This window comes from Dromiciops gliroides, chromosome X (assembly GCF_019393635.1).
Source record: "Dromiciops gliroides isolate mDroGli1 chromosome X, mDroGli1.pri, whole genome shotgun sequence".
Taxonomy (NCBI): Eukaryota; Metazoa; Chordata; class Mammalia; order Microbiotheria; family Microbiotheriidae; genus Dromiciops; species Dromiciops gliroides.
Window position 1 is genome coordinate 83,393,196 of NC_057867.1, and position 12,809 is coordinate 83,406,004.

Sequence of the window (12,809 nt, forward strand, 5' to 3'; positions counted from 1 at the left end):
GTCATTTCAAAAAATAAAACAAAACATTTCTTAGGACTGCGATATAGAGCTGGGAATCAGGGAGCTTCCTGGAATTAAAGAAATATCCTGAAACTCACCAGATTCCCTCTTGTTGGGTGTGCAGGTTTCTCAATCAATGGAGTAGATTATGCCCATTTCATAGAAAGACATACTGCAAGAAGAAAGCAAGATACTTTATTTCCATTCCGTTCCATGAAATCCTTCCTCCAACAGCCTTCCAGCTCTAGATTTAGCATCCCTGGTATAACACTGGGTGAGTCCCATCACCTCTTTGGATTTTCCTTCTGTGGAAAATCTTGGGGTTGGACCAGATGGCCTGGGAGGTCCTTTTAGTTCTGGCTCTAGGCCTGTGATCCTGTAGGCCCATTCAGGACTGAAAGGAATGAGTAGGTAGAAAGGACATTGAGATAACAAGTATAGACTATGGTAGACTATGCATTTGAGAAGGGTGGCAGTGACTGAAAACAGAGAGGGGCAGCTTTGTTCAGAATGGAGGGCCACATGTGTTAGGGGGATAGAGACCATGATCCAGTGGCAAGAATACTAGAATTGGAAGGAGAGGACTCAGATTCGAATCCCAGTTCAACTATTTACTACAATGATTATAGTAAAAAACAAAAAAAACAAAAAAGGGGGTAGCTAGGTGGCGCAGTGGATAAAGCACTGGCCTTGGATTCAGGAGGACCTGAGTTCAAATTGGACCTCAGACACATGACACTTACTAGCTGTGTGACCCTGGGCAAGTCACTTAACCCTCACTGCCCTACAAAACAACAACAACAAAAATTGACTATAGTAGTCACCTCATTTATTATCTGATTTTGTATTCCTCAAGGCTGTTGCTTTCATTCTTCCTATTATCCCTGGGCACATAGGCAAGCATTCACCTCATGTTTGATTTAACCCTGCAATATCTCAGTCTGGTTTTTGATATTTATTTCATAAACTTCCTTCAAGGCCAAGAACAGCCATTTTTTGTAATTCTTTTTGCAAAATGTTGACCATGTGAGTGGGCAACATTCATACTTTACCCAGGGACCAGGCACACTATAGGGTGAAACCTGTAAAATGCTTTCTTCACTGTTCTCTAGTCTTAACCTGAATCATATCTCTTGTGAGAAGATTAAGAAGGAACAAGGTCATTTTGATGATGGTGATTTAGGCTGAATTCCTATTTATGTAGAAGGAATTCATTACTTGCTTTACTTCATTAAACGAGGATTTCATTTGGTTCCATTCTGCCTGTTGTCACAATAGGAATAGGGTTTGGAAAGGGTCATAATGTAATACTAGGTCTGGGATAGGAGACAGACACAAGACTGTGCTCTGCATGAGCTGTTTAATCTCTGGCCTAAACCTCTCCATGTGGTACATTATCCTTTTGGACACAAGACATCCCTATATAACAGTGGTAATTTACACAGTGGCAATGAACTGGTCAACAAGCATTTATTAAGCACCTACTATGTGCCAGGCCCTAGGCTGGGTGCCAGGGATAAGAAGGCAATCATTAAATACTCTCTGCCTTCCAGGAGCTTAAATTCTATTGGTGGAGGCAACATGGACATGAAAGATAATGTATAAAATAGAAAAAAAATGTTCCCCATGTTCTTTGGGGGCAGAGGGAGCACTCCCTAACATTTGGGGGGTCCTCAGGAAAGGTCTTATGTAGGAGGAGTAGGCCTGTTAGCTGAATTTTGAAGGCAACTCTGGATTCTAAGAGGCAAAGACATGGGAGGATAGACTGCATTCCAGGCAGCAGTAAGGGCCGTTACAAAGGTTTGTGGACAGGAAATGAAATGTCATGCATGAGGAGAAAATGAGTTAACATCTATAAAGTACTTTGCAAACATTAAAATGCCACAGAAATGCAAGTTACTAATATAATCATCAGCAGCAGTGGTAGTAGTAGTCCACACATGCCACTAGGCCTGATTGAAATAAGCCCTTTGGGGAAATGCAAAGTGAACCTGGAAGGCCAGCTTCCTGCAAGGTGCTCATCCTCCCCTCCAGAACTGGGCCTGCCTCTCCTACTTGGTTTTGAAGGGCACCGCCACAATCTTTGCTCAACAGAGGCATGCTACAATCCAGGATCCACCCCTCCATTCCCTTACAAAAGGAAAGGAAGGAGCTGGAGAAGGGAGACATGGCTGGCTGATATTTTGAAATGAATGACTCAAAGTCTGCACGTTCAGAACATAGTCACAGAACATATTCATTATCTTTCCCCTGAAGTCAACCCTTTTTCTGAACTACCCTGTCATTATCTGGGACAGCATGAACCTTCCAGCAAGCTAGGGCTGCAACCTCAAAGACACACTCTGATAGCTGAGCCCAGAAGCCTTATGTTGCCTGGAATCAAGTCTCCTCCTCCCTTCCCAGACCCCAGCTCGAAACCATTCCCTCCATTGCTTCTTTAAAGATCCCTTAGTTGTGTTTTCTTCCCCAATTTGAATATAAACCTCTCTTAGGGCAGCTAGGTATTGCAGAAGATAGAGCACTGGCCCTGAAGCTGGGAGGACCTGAGTTAAAATTTCACTTCAGATATTTAGTAGCTGTGTGACCTTGGGCAAGTCACTTAACCCTGATTATCTCAAACATCTGAGCCATGGCCATCTCCAGTCATCCTGATATGTATCTTGCCACTGGAACCAGATGGCTGTGGAGGAGAAAGTGAGGCTGGTGATTTTGCGCAGCCCTCCCTCACTTAAACCTAATTCGGTGCAAGTCATGACATCACCTCCAGATGTCAAGGTCCTCTTTGGGAACAACAGACCAACAACAAACTTCTCTTAGCTCAGGGACTGTTTTATCTACTTGCATTTTAGACTCAGCACTTTCCATAGCAATTGGTAACGATTAAGCACTCAATAAATGCCATAACTTTTCCTTCTTCCCTCGCTCCCCTCTTCCTTCCTTCCTTCCTTCCTTCCTTCCTTCCTTCCTTCCTTCCTTCCTTCCTTCCTTCCTTCCTTCCTTCCTTCCTTCCTTCCTTCTTCCATCTCTCCCTTCTTTCCTTCTTTCCTTCCTTCCTTCCTCCCTCTCTCCCTTCTTTCCTTCTTTCCTTCTTTCCTTCCTTCCGTACTTCCTTCCTTCCTTCCTTCCTTCCTTCCTTCCTTCCTTCCTTCCTTCCTTCCTTCCTTCCTTCCTTCCTTTCTTCCTTTCTTCCTTCCTTCCTTCCTCCCTCTTTCCCTTCTTTCCTTCCTTCCTTTCTCCCTCCCTCCCTTTTTTTTCTTTATTTCTTCCTTCCTTTCTTAAAAATTTATCAAAAATGTCTGGATCTTACAGTATATGAAGGAGAATAATAATATGAATGACATATTTTGGTTTTGCTTTTTGTTTGTTTGTTTGTTTTGCAGGGCAATGAGGGTTAAGTGACTTGCCCAGGGTCATACAGATTTGAACTCAGGTCCTCCTGGATCCAGGGCCAGTGCTTTATCCACTGCACCACCTAGCTGCCCCCAACAATACATTTTAAAGTTTAATCTGTGTAATAAGAGTGAGGTCCACATATGGAGAAGTCCACTTCCAGGCAGGTCCATATATTTCCAGGATTGTCATGTGTGTGGCTCAAAGGGAGGCAAAAGAGACATCTCTAGTCTCTTTTCCACTATTCTTCTACAAGGGAGACTTTCATTTCTGCCAGGGTATTAGAGAAGGCCACTTTGATTTCTTTTTAAAATTCTGTTTTTTGTTTGTTTCTTCAGAGAGTTGGGGTAACAGGCTAAACGTATACCTATCTGATCCCTTAAATACTGTTAATCTAGGGGTTAAAATTGGGTTCAAGATAGCTTCTGATCCCTTTATAGTTTGGGAGAGGAAAGAACCCCTACAACTGCTATCTCCAAGGTGTGATTCCTTCTCCAGTGAAAAATCAGTCCCACAAGGAACGTAACTAGATAAGAGCAAAGAAACCATGTATCCAAATCTGAGCCAAACAGAAATCAGAGAAGATACACACAGGATACATATCCCACAACACAGAGGGAAAGAGCTCTCCCACTGGGAACAAAGTAACCCAGCCCCACCAAGAGGAAAATTCCTGGATCTCAGTCAAGGGGAAACACCCTGAACTTTCTAGTGTAGCAAGCAGGGAACAGGTACATGATAGAGACTGCCAGCTCTTCTTCAGTCTCACCAGTCATTTCCTTCAGCAGTCTGAAGGCGGGGTTGGCCCCTTCTGTCTTTTCTCTTTGAACTGGAAACCAGGAGTGCCTGAAGTGAGTTGATTCAGAACTTGATGAATTCCCAAAATGGGACTGGCACCTGGAAAGTCTGAAAGGGGGCTGGCCCAGAACTGAAGCTAAGGCCTCTCAACAATGCTGCACTGACCCTCAAGGGGGACAGAGCATTCATTTCTACCATTAATGAGAGAGGCTTTGGGACAAGGGTTATATTTGTATTATTAACATCTTCTCCTTCATTTTCTTAAATTTCAAAATCAACTAAAATAAACTAAATTGGCAGTGTTTGCCCAATTCCAAGGTGTGAATGTTGATTTTTTTTTAAAACGGGGCAATGAGGGTTAAGTGACTTGCCCAGGGTCACACAGCTAGTAAGTGTCAACTGTCTGAGGTCACATTTGAACTCAGGTCCTCCTGAATCCGGGCCGGTGCTTTATCCACTGTGCCACCTAGCTGCCCCCGAAATGCTGAATTTTTAAAAGGGTTTTATAAGTTTTATTTTCTGAGTGTACACTACAAATTTGTACAAGTAGACTATCCAAAGAGTTTGACTTTTTACCTTTCACAAAATTTTTTTAAATGACTTTAGATCAAATGCTTTATACTTATATTTCTGAAGCAGCAACCCATGATACATTATTTTGTTAGGCAGATTATCTCTTTTATTTTTTCGGTTTACTTGCCATACTTTTATTTTTCCTTACACAATGGCATGTTGGGCATTACAATTCTCAACTCTTAGGATGACTTACAAATTTTGGTATTCTACTGTCACTTGAGAACATTAAGGCAATGTACCAAAATCTTACATAAATTAACTAGATGTACAAATTTCCAGGTTGTAAATGCAAACTTTTTTGCAACTCAAGGTCTAGTAACTTAGCCCCATGACATTGGGGGGCGGGGAGAACATTGGGTTAAGGGGGAAAATACTGGCTTCTAAGGCTTGAATTCAATATGTCTTCCTGCTAGGCTGGTGGCAAGATGTAACACATGTTTAATAAACTCTTGCCAGCGTTAGGAGAGAGATTCTGCAAGTCAGCTCTTTTAGATTGCTTTTAGAAATCTGAGCTTTAGATATCCTGTATAGATCTGATAATTTATAGAACTAAACTGTCCAGCTGTTGAGTGCCAACCAGTCAGATACTATATTACCATCTTATCAGGTCACTTCTCTATAGAAGTTAACTCTTAGCCTTATCTATCAAAATGAAGTGACCTGTATCAGGGTTTAGATCAAAGATATGTACAAATTATTTATAAAATATGGGAACAACTGTTAACTTGAATACAAGGTCAAATCAGTAATGGTTAAACAATCTAAAAAGTGCTGATATTTGTCTAATATCAGATACAAACTTCCCCAGGTATAAGTTTGTTTTTAAAGAAGGGTTATGAGGGGGCAACTAGATGGCACAGTGGATAAAGCACTGGCCTTGGATTCAGGAGGACCTGAGTTCAAAGCCAGCCTCAGACATTTGACACTTAACTAGCTGTGTGACCCTGGGCAAGTCACTTAACCCTCACTGCCCTGCAAAAAAAAACCAAAACCAAACTAAAAAAGGCTTATTCTAGTTTAATGAAGCTAACATGAAGTGAATATTTGCTGGGGCAGGTTATCTTTTTGGCATCAACTACCTGACTACAAGCCAGGTTTTGTTGTTCTATTAAATCTACTTCTTATGAGATGATTAAATCATAATGGTCGCTTTCTCCCACACACAATAAATGTCTACAGTGGAAGTGTAAGACATAAATTTTAGGTAGCTGAGCATTGGAAATTAAGGAAACAATCAATATAGGAGAAATAACGTCTTTAATGGGGCAGAGGAACTCTAGCTCATGGTATCACAAAGCTCGGAAGCTAGGAATACCCAAAGATGGGAAACAAGGACAGAGTTTTTATGAGGTAACAGAACAGAGGGCGCTATGAAACTACCCTAAAGTCCAGGAAGTAAGTTTGGGAATCTTTGGGAGAGGATAGTTTGCTTGGGGGAGATCCATAAGCGGTCAAGAGTCTGGAAATAACAAAGACTGGTCAGCCCAAGGCGATTCATTTGTTTGGGGAAAACGGGACTGGGTGGGGAATCAGTTCTCAGTAATTTTGCAGTTCTCAGACCATAGTCTTCATACCCTTTGGCATCTAGAAAGAAAGTGAATGCAGACTGGAACCTGTCATGAAGACAAAAGCCAGGGAATTGTGTGTCAGCGTTTTTATACAAACACCAGCAACAACTTCTTGTACAAGTTAGAGTGAGCCTTGCACTTGAAAATAGATGGATGTGCATCTTTTAGCCTAGCTCTGCCTTTTGCTGCCAAGAGGAAGTTCGAAAGGATTTCATTATGACACATGGCGGGAACTATAAAAAGTATCCTTGGGGGCAGCTAGGTGGCGCAGTGGATAAAGCACCGGCCCTGGAGTCAGGAGTACCTGAGTTCAAATTCGGCCTCAGACACTTGACACTTACTAGCTGTGTGACCCTGGGCAAGTCACTTAACCCCAATTGCCTCACTAAAAAAAAAAAAAAAGTATCCTTTTTGCACCAAAGATGATGGAATCTGCAGGAATTTATCGGTGAAAGGACTTGCATTCAATACTCACCTATAAGCATGGGAGGGATACTTTTGGAACAAATTCTAGATGCTAGAGTCTGGCCCCGCCCATCTGAGGACAGGTACAAACAGCAGGGTGCCAACTAAGAGCGTTAGAGGGACAGTCGAAGCCAAGCCAAGCCCTGATTCTGAGTGCCGTTGCTACACGGGCAGAATAAGGAAGGCCGGGGGTGTCCCCAGCCCCCCAAAGCGCCGCCGGGGAATGTGTTGTGCTTAGAAAGGCGCGCTCTTTTCTACCGCCCGCCCCACCTGGGTGCAGGGGCAGCATTAACCAAAGGGAGCTCGCGCTCTCCCCGGGCGCCGAAAGGGGCCCAATGTCTGGACGTGCGTGCTCCACTTGGGGAGCAGGCCGGCCCGGCCTCTCCGCACAGCGCGCTCCTCCAGGCCTTACCTTTAAGAACGCTAGCCTAGGCGGTCGGGGCGGAGCGCCTCCCCGGCGGGGGCGGGCGGAGGCACTGCGGTCCAACGCCGATTGGTGGAGTCCCCGCGGGAAATGAGTGAGCGCGAGGAGCGTGCGCGCTCATGTAGACGGCGCGCCCGGCGGCAGCGGCGGCGGCGAGCGGCAAGCGGCGGCGTCAGCTCCTGGATGGGGGGGTGAGGTGGCCGGCTTTTGTCGGGCGGAGGCGGCGGCGCCTAGCTGTTCGGCCCGTGCCCTTTCTGCTGCGGGAACTGGACGGAGCAGGACCGAGCGAGAGGCGGGAGCGGAGGTCGCTGCTTTCCGCCGGACATCGAAGTAAGGACGAGCCGCCGGCCGGACTCTTTTCCCTGACCCCGGGCCCCCGCCCCTTCGCTACACCCCTGGAGGAAGCAGGCGCGGCGACATCACCTCCCCTCATCCCACCCACCGCCCCCTAGCCCCGAGAGGCCCGGCTTGAGCTCCGGTCCTCTTCAGCCCCCCGGATTGTTCTCTCTTTGCCCTGCGCTGCCGCCGCCATGTCCGCGCACGCCCAGATGCGTGCTATGCTGGACCAGCTGATGGGCACCTCCCGGGATGGAGACACTACCCGCCAGCGAATCAAATTCAGTGATGACAGAGTGTGCAAGAGTCACCTTCTCAACTGCTGTCCTCATGATGTTCTTTGTGGAACTCGGATGGATCTTGGAGAGTGTCTGAAGGTCCATGATCTGGCTTTAAGGGCAGATTACGAAATCGCATCCAAAGAACAAGACTTTTTCTTTGAGCTTGATGCAATGGATCACCTGCAGTCATTCATTGCAGACTGTGACCGGAGAACAGAAGTGGCCAAGAAAAGACTAGCAGAGACTCAGGAAGAGATTAGTGCTGAGGTGGCAGCTAAAGCAGAACGTGTCCATGAACTTAATGAGGAAATTGGTAAGTTGCTAGCCAAAGTAGAACAACTAGGAGCTGAGGGCAATGTGGAGGAGTCCCAGAAAGTAATGGATGAAGTGGAAAAAGCCCGAGCAAAGAAAAGAGAGGCAGAGGAAGTCTACCGGAATTCCATGCCAGCTTCCAGCTTCCAACAACAGAAACTTCGGGTCTGTGAGGTATGTTCTGCTTATTTAGGTCTTCATGACAATGACAGGCGACTAGCTGATCATTTTGGGGGGAAACTGCACCTGGGATTTATTGAAATAAGAGAGAAACTTCAAGAGTTAAAAAGAGTTGTAGCTGAGAAGCAAGAGAAAAGAAATCAGGAACGCCTGAAGCGCAGAGAAGAGAGAGAGAGAGAAGAAAGGGAGAAGTTGGGAAGGTCCCGATCTCATAGCAAGAATCCTAAAAGATCCAGATCCCGAGAGCATCATAGACATCCATCTCGCTCCACTTCCCAAGAACGAAAGAGAACCAGATCCAAGTCCCACGAGAAACGGCATCATCACAGGTCACGCTCCAGTAGCCGCAGCCACCAGAGAAGTCGGCATAGCTCCAGAGACCGGAGCAGAGAGCACTCCAAAAGAAGATCCTCAAAAGAAAGGGCTTCTGGAGATAAAGAGAGGTCATTACGAGACCAAGACAGGAATTCAAGGTCACCCCGTGACAGAGAGAGAAAAGACAAGAAACGTTCCTATGAGAGTGCTAATGGTCGTTCAGAAGACCGGAGGAGCTCTGAAGAGCCTGAAGCTGGGGAGATTTAACAGTCTGGACCTTTCCTCAATCCTTATGCTTCCTACAGAGTTATATACTGCTCTTTAATTGACAGCTCTTCAAGGCAACCCAGGAATTCCAGACACTGATCCAACTAGATGAACAGTATCTAAATTTTGGCTATAACCCAATTTGAACTGAACCTCTTTTCCTGGATAAAATCTAAAGGTACATCCACAATTCCACAATTTCTGGTGAACCCTAATACAATTCTGAAAGGTTACTCTGTTCATGAGTGCAGTTTTATGTAGTAAGATACAGATCTCAGTGTTTCATTTTTCAGTAGAAATTAGAGTGAAAAAATTGTGTTACTTGTTTTGATTTCTTCCCCTGCCCTTATTTTCTACCCTCCCACCATCTCAAATTGCAAAGCTGGGAGGGAAGTGGAGGGGCTATATATATTGAGTTAGAAACTTCTGTTCCCACTAGTTGATTACTAGTTGGTTATAGTTCAGCGCATTTAGTGCAGGGGTGTGTATTCTGGAGAAAATGGAATTTTTTTTTTCTTTCCCTCTCTTTAAAAAACAATGCCTATTTAGATTTGCAAGTTGAACACCTGTTATGTTACACCTTTTGCATTTTTATTGAAATTTTGAAATCAAACCTTGCTTGATTTTTTTATGTTACATTGAATTGCTATTTTCAGGTTGTTGTAGGGAATTTTTCTTAAATACTTCTTGCCTTTTTTTTTTTCTTGAGGAGTGTAAAGGCTTCATCTTCTAATTGTTAAAAAAAAAAGACAATAAAAACAATAAAATGAAAGCAGTTATCACCACTAAACAACCCGCATTGATTTAAAAAATAAAAAGAATGTTTGGTTGTTTCATCTTATAGGTTCTGAAGTGTTTACTCTAGCCCCAGTGCTGGCTATTGTATACTAGTTCAGACTTGAGGACTTAAGGGCCTTGTCATGGGGTGTCAGCTATATATGACTGACAGAGGGACATGCTGTGGAGAGAGATTATAAAGCTAGGAAGGACAAAACTTGGCTACAGATTGGCTATATGGGGTGAGAAACAGTGAGGAGTTGATGATGGCACTAAGATGGGGAACCTGTGCAATTGGGAGCATGGGTTGCCCTGGCTAGTAAAAGGCAAGTTGGCAAGAGGGGACATTTTGTTTCATTTTTGAGGACGGGAAAAAGAAAACAAGTTTTCTTTTGGATATGGTAAAATGGAGTCTAGTCTCTTGGGGATGTGAGAGAAGAGGATAGGGCTGGGAAAACAGGTCCAAGAATTATCTGCATCAAGGTGGCAATTGTACCCATGGGAGTTGACATCTTTCCTAAGGGCAGCCTCTTGAGGACTACAGCAAGAGAACTACAAGGACCTGTGAGTATGCTACTTAATGCTCTCCACACTGGAGCCTACTTATTCCTGGAATCTGGATGTACTGGAGGGAAGGTGTTACAGATTGGGAGGGGGAGGGAGGGAGGAAGGGAGGGGGCAAGGGAGGGATGGAGTTGGGGGGAGATATTTATAACAATTGTTCAAGTCTGCCACCATAATCATTACACCTTTCTAAAAGCTAAACAGTTGAGGCTAATTGATTATCATGGTGGGAGGGAAGAAGCATGCTATTGGGGGCTCTTGAGTTCAGCAGCCTTAGAATGACATCCCCCATCAGCTCAAGTCTAAGCTTAATGCCCTAAGGGAACGAAGCAGCCAGGCTCTGGGGACCCAGCTCCTTAGTCTAAGTGGGAGTTGGGAGTAGTGCCAGGACATCAGCCACCTTTGATCTCCAGCCCTTAGCACAGGGCCTGCTGACTGTAAGAGTTTTTATCAGTACATCTTGACCATCAGTCTCAATGACCACTAACTGTATGTGGGAAAGCCCAGGAAGCCAGGTGCTGAGAGGGCTATGACTGAAAGGAAACCTGTTCACTGGACCTCCATCAAGACAGTAAGAAGACTTCAGTACAGTATTCCAGTCGTGCCCAAGCCTGGACACACGGGGATAGCTTCACCAGCAGAATGCAAGGCGAGCCTCCTGCAGTGGCCAGGCAACTGAGACCGAGAAGTCTGAGGCTGACCCCACAGTCAAGGCTGTGGCCTTCTCTTTGGATCACTTGGGTCTGATTTGGTTTTGCTTTGCTTCTTTCTAGCTGCTGTATGCTAGGGCCTCTTACCTCTTTTTGGTACCATGGATCCCTGGGGAGTTATGCTGAAGCCTGGGGACCCCCTTGTCAAAAGATTGTTGTGAAATGCATCAGATAAAATGTACAAAACTTAAAAAGGAAAACAATTCCCCTGCAAGAAAGATGTAAATTCTTTTCTTTTTCTAAAATAAGTTTTTATTGATGTTTGTCTCATAGGTTTCCCCACTAACTTTCCCCCTCCCCCTTCCAAAGAGCCATGCCATATAACAAATATAGTATTATTTTAAAGAGGAAAAAAAATAACATAACTGATGGGAACATTGAAAAAGTCCAAAAACTTGTACAATGTATAATACTTGTGGACCTCCCACATCCATGACAGGATGGGTTGGGCTGTCTTCTTATATCTCTTCATTCAAGGTATGCTTGATCTTTAGTTTTTTTATATTCACTTCTGATCCTTTTGGAGTGTAGGAGTTTTCCCCCACTTACATTATTGTAGTTATTGTGTATATTGTTTTCTTGACTCTGCTTATGTAGGTCTTCCCATGCTTCTGTTTCCATCGCACACATTTTTTAAAACGCAGTAATTTTTCTTTATATTTGTGTACCACAATTTGTTTAACCATTCTTCAGTGGATGGGCATCTATTTTGTTTCCAATTTTGCTATCACAAAAACTGCTGCTATAAAGATTTTGGTGTATATGAAGAATTTCTTAATATATAGCTTCCCTGGGGTGGTGGTTTTCAGTCTTTTTAGTCATGTCTGACTCTTTGTGGCCCCAGTTGGTTCTTCTTGGCAAAGATACAGGGGTGGTTTGCCATTTCCTTTTCCAACTCATTTTACAAATGAGGAAACGGAGGCAAACAGGGTTAAGTGACTTAGCCAAGGTCACACCACTAGTAAGTGTCTGAGGCCAGATTTGAACTCAGGAAGATGAGTTTCTCTGAGTTCAGGCCCAGTGCTCTATCTATTGCATCACTTCATAGCCCTTTCCCTGGGGTATAAGCCCAGTAATGGTGTCTCTGGTCCAAAGGTTATGGACATTTTAGTCACTTTTTTTCCATAATTCCAAAGTGGTGGTAACATTTCACAGCTCCAACAATGTATTAGTGTGCCTGTCCTTCAACACCTTCAATATTGACTATTGCCATTTTTGACATTTTTTTTTTTCAGTTTGCAGGGTATGAGGTAAAACCTCAAGGTTCTTTTGATTTGCATTTTTCTTTTGATTAGTGATTTTCAGCATTCTTTCATATGGCTGTGACTACTTTGAAATTCTTTGAAACCTGTTCATATCCTTTGACCACTTATCTATTGGAGAATGACTTATATATATATATATATTTATATATATTATATATGTTGTATTTTATATATGTATGTATATGTGTGTATGTATAGGTACTTATGTGTGTGTGTCTATACATACACACAATACCAAACCCTTATCAGAGAAATTTAATACCGACTTTTCCCCCATTCAACCACTTCTCTTTTTATTCTAGGTGCATTCATTTTGTCTGTGTAGAAAGTTTTCAGTTTCATGTAATCAAAGTTACCAGTTTTAATTTTGTAATTACCTCTATCTCTTCTTTGGTTAAGAAAATATCTCCTATCTATAGCTGTGAGATGTATATGATCTATTTGATGTTAATATATAATGGGTTTATCATCATCATTTTACAATAAATTAATAAATGCACATCTTTCAATTGTCAAGTTTCATTTCTAATATAGTAAATACCTATTGCTATAACCCACGTTTTTTATAAAAGCACTTTGTG

At 43.5% G+C, this 12,809-nt stretch overlaps 1 protein-coding gene across 1 annotated transcript; it reads left to right on the forward strand.

The window, feature by feature from the left end:
* The first annotated feature begins 7,244 nt into the window (after nt 1–7,244).
* On the forward strand, nt 7,245–10,336 carry LOC122733678 (putative RNA-binding protein Luc7-like 2). The gene has a single exon (XM_043974284.1). The coding sequence runs from the start codon at nt 7,752–7,754 to the stop codon at nt 8,910–8,912; it is 1,161 nt and encodes a 386-aa protein (XP_043830219.1). The 5' UTR covers nt 7,245–7,751; the 3' UTR covers nt 8,913–10,336.
* Nucleotides 10,337–12,809: the final 2,473 nt, after the last annotated feature.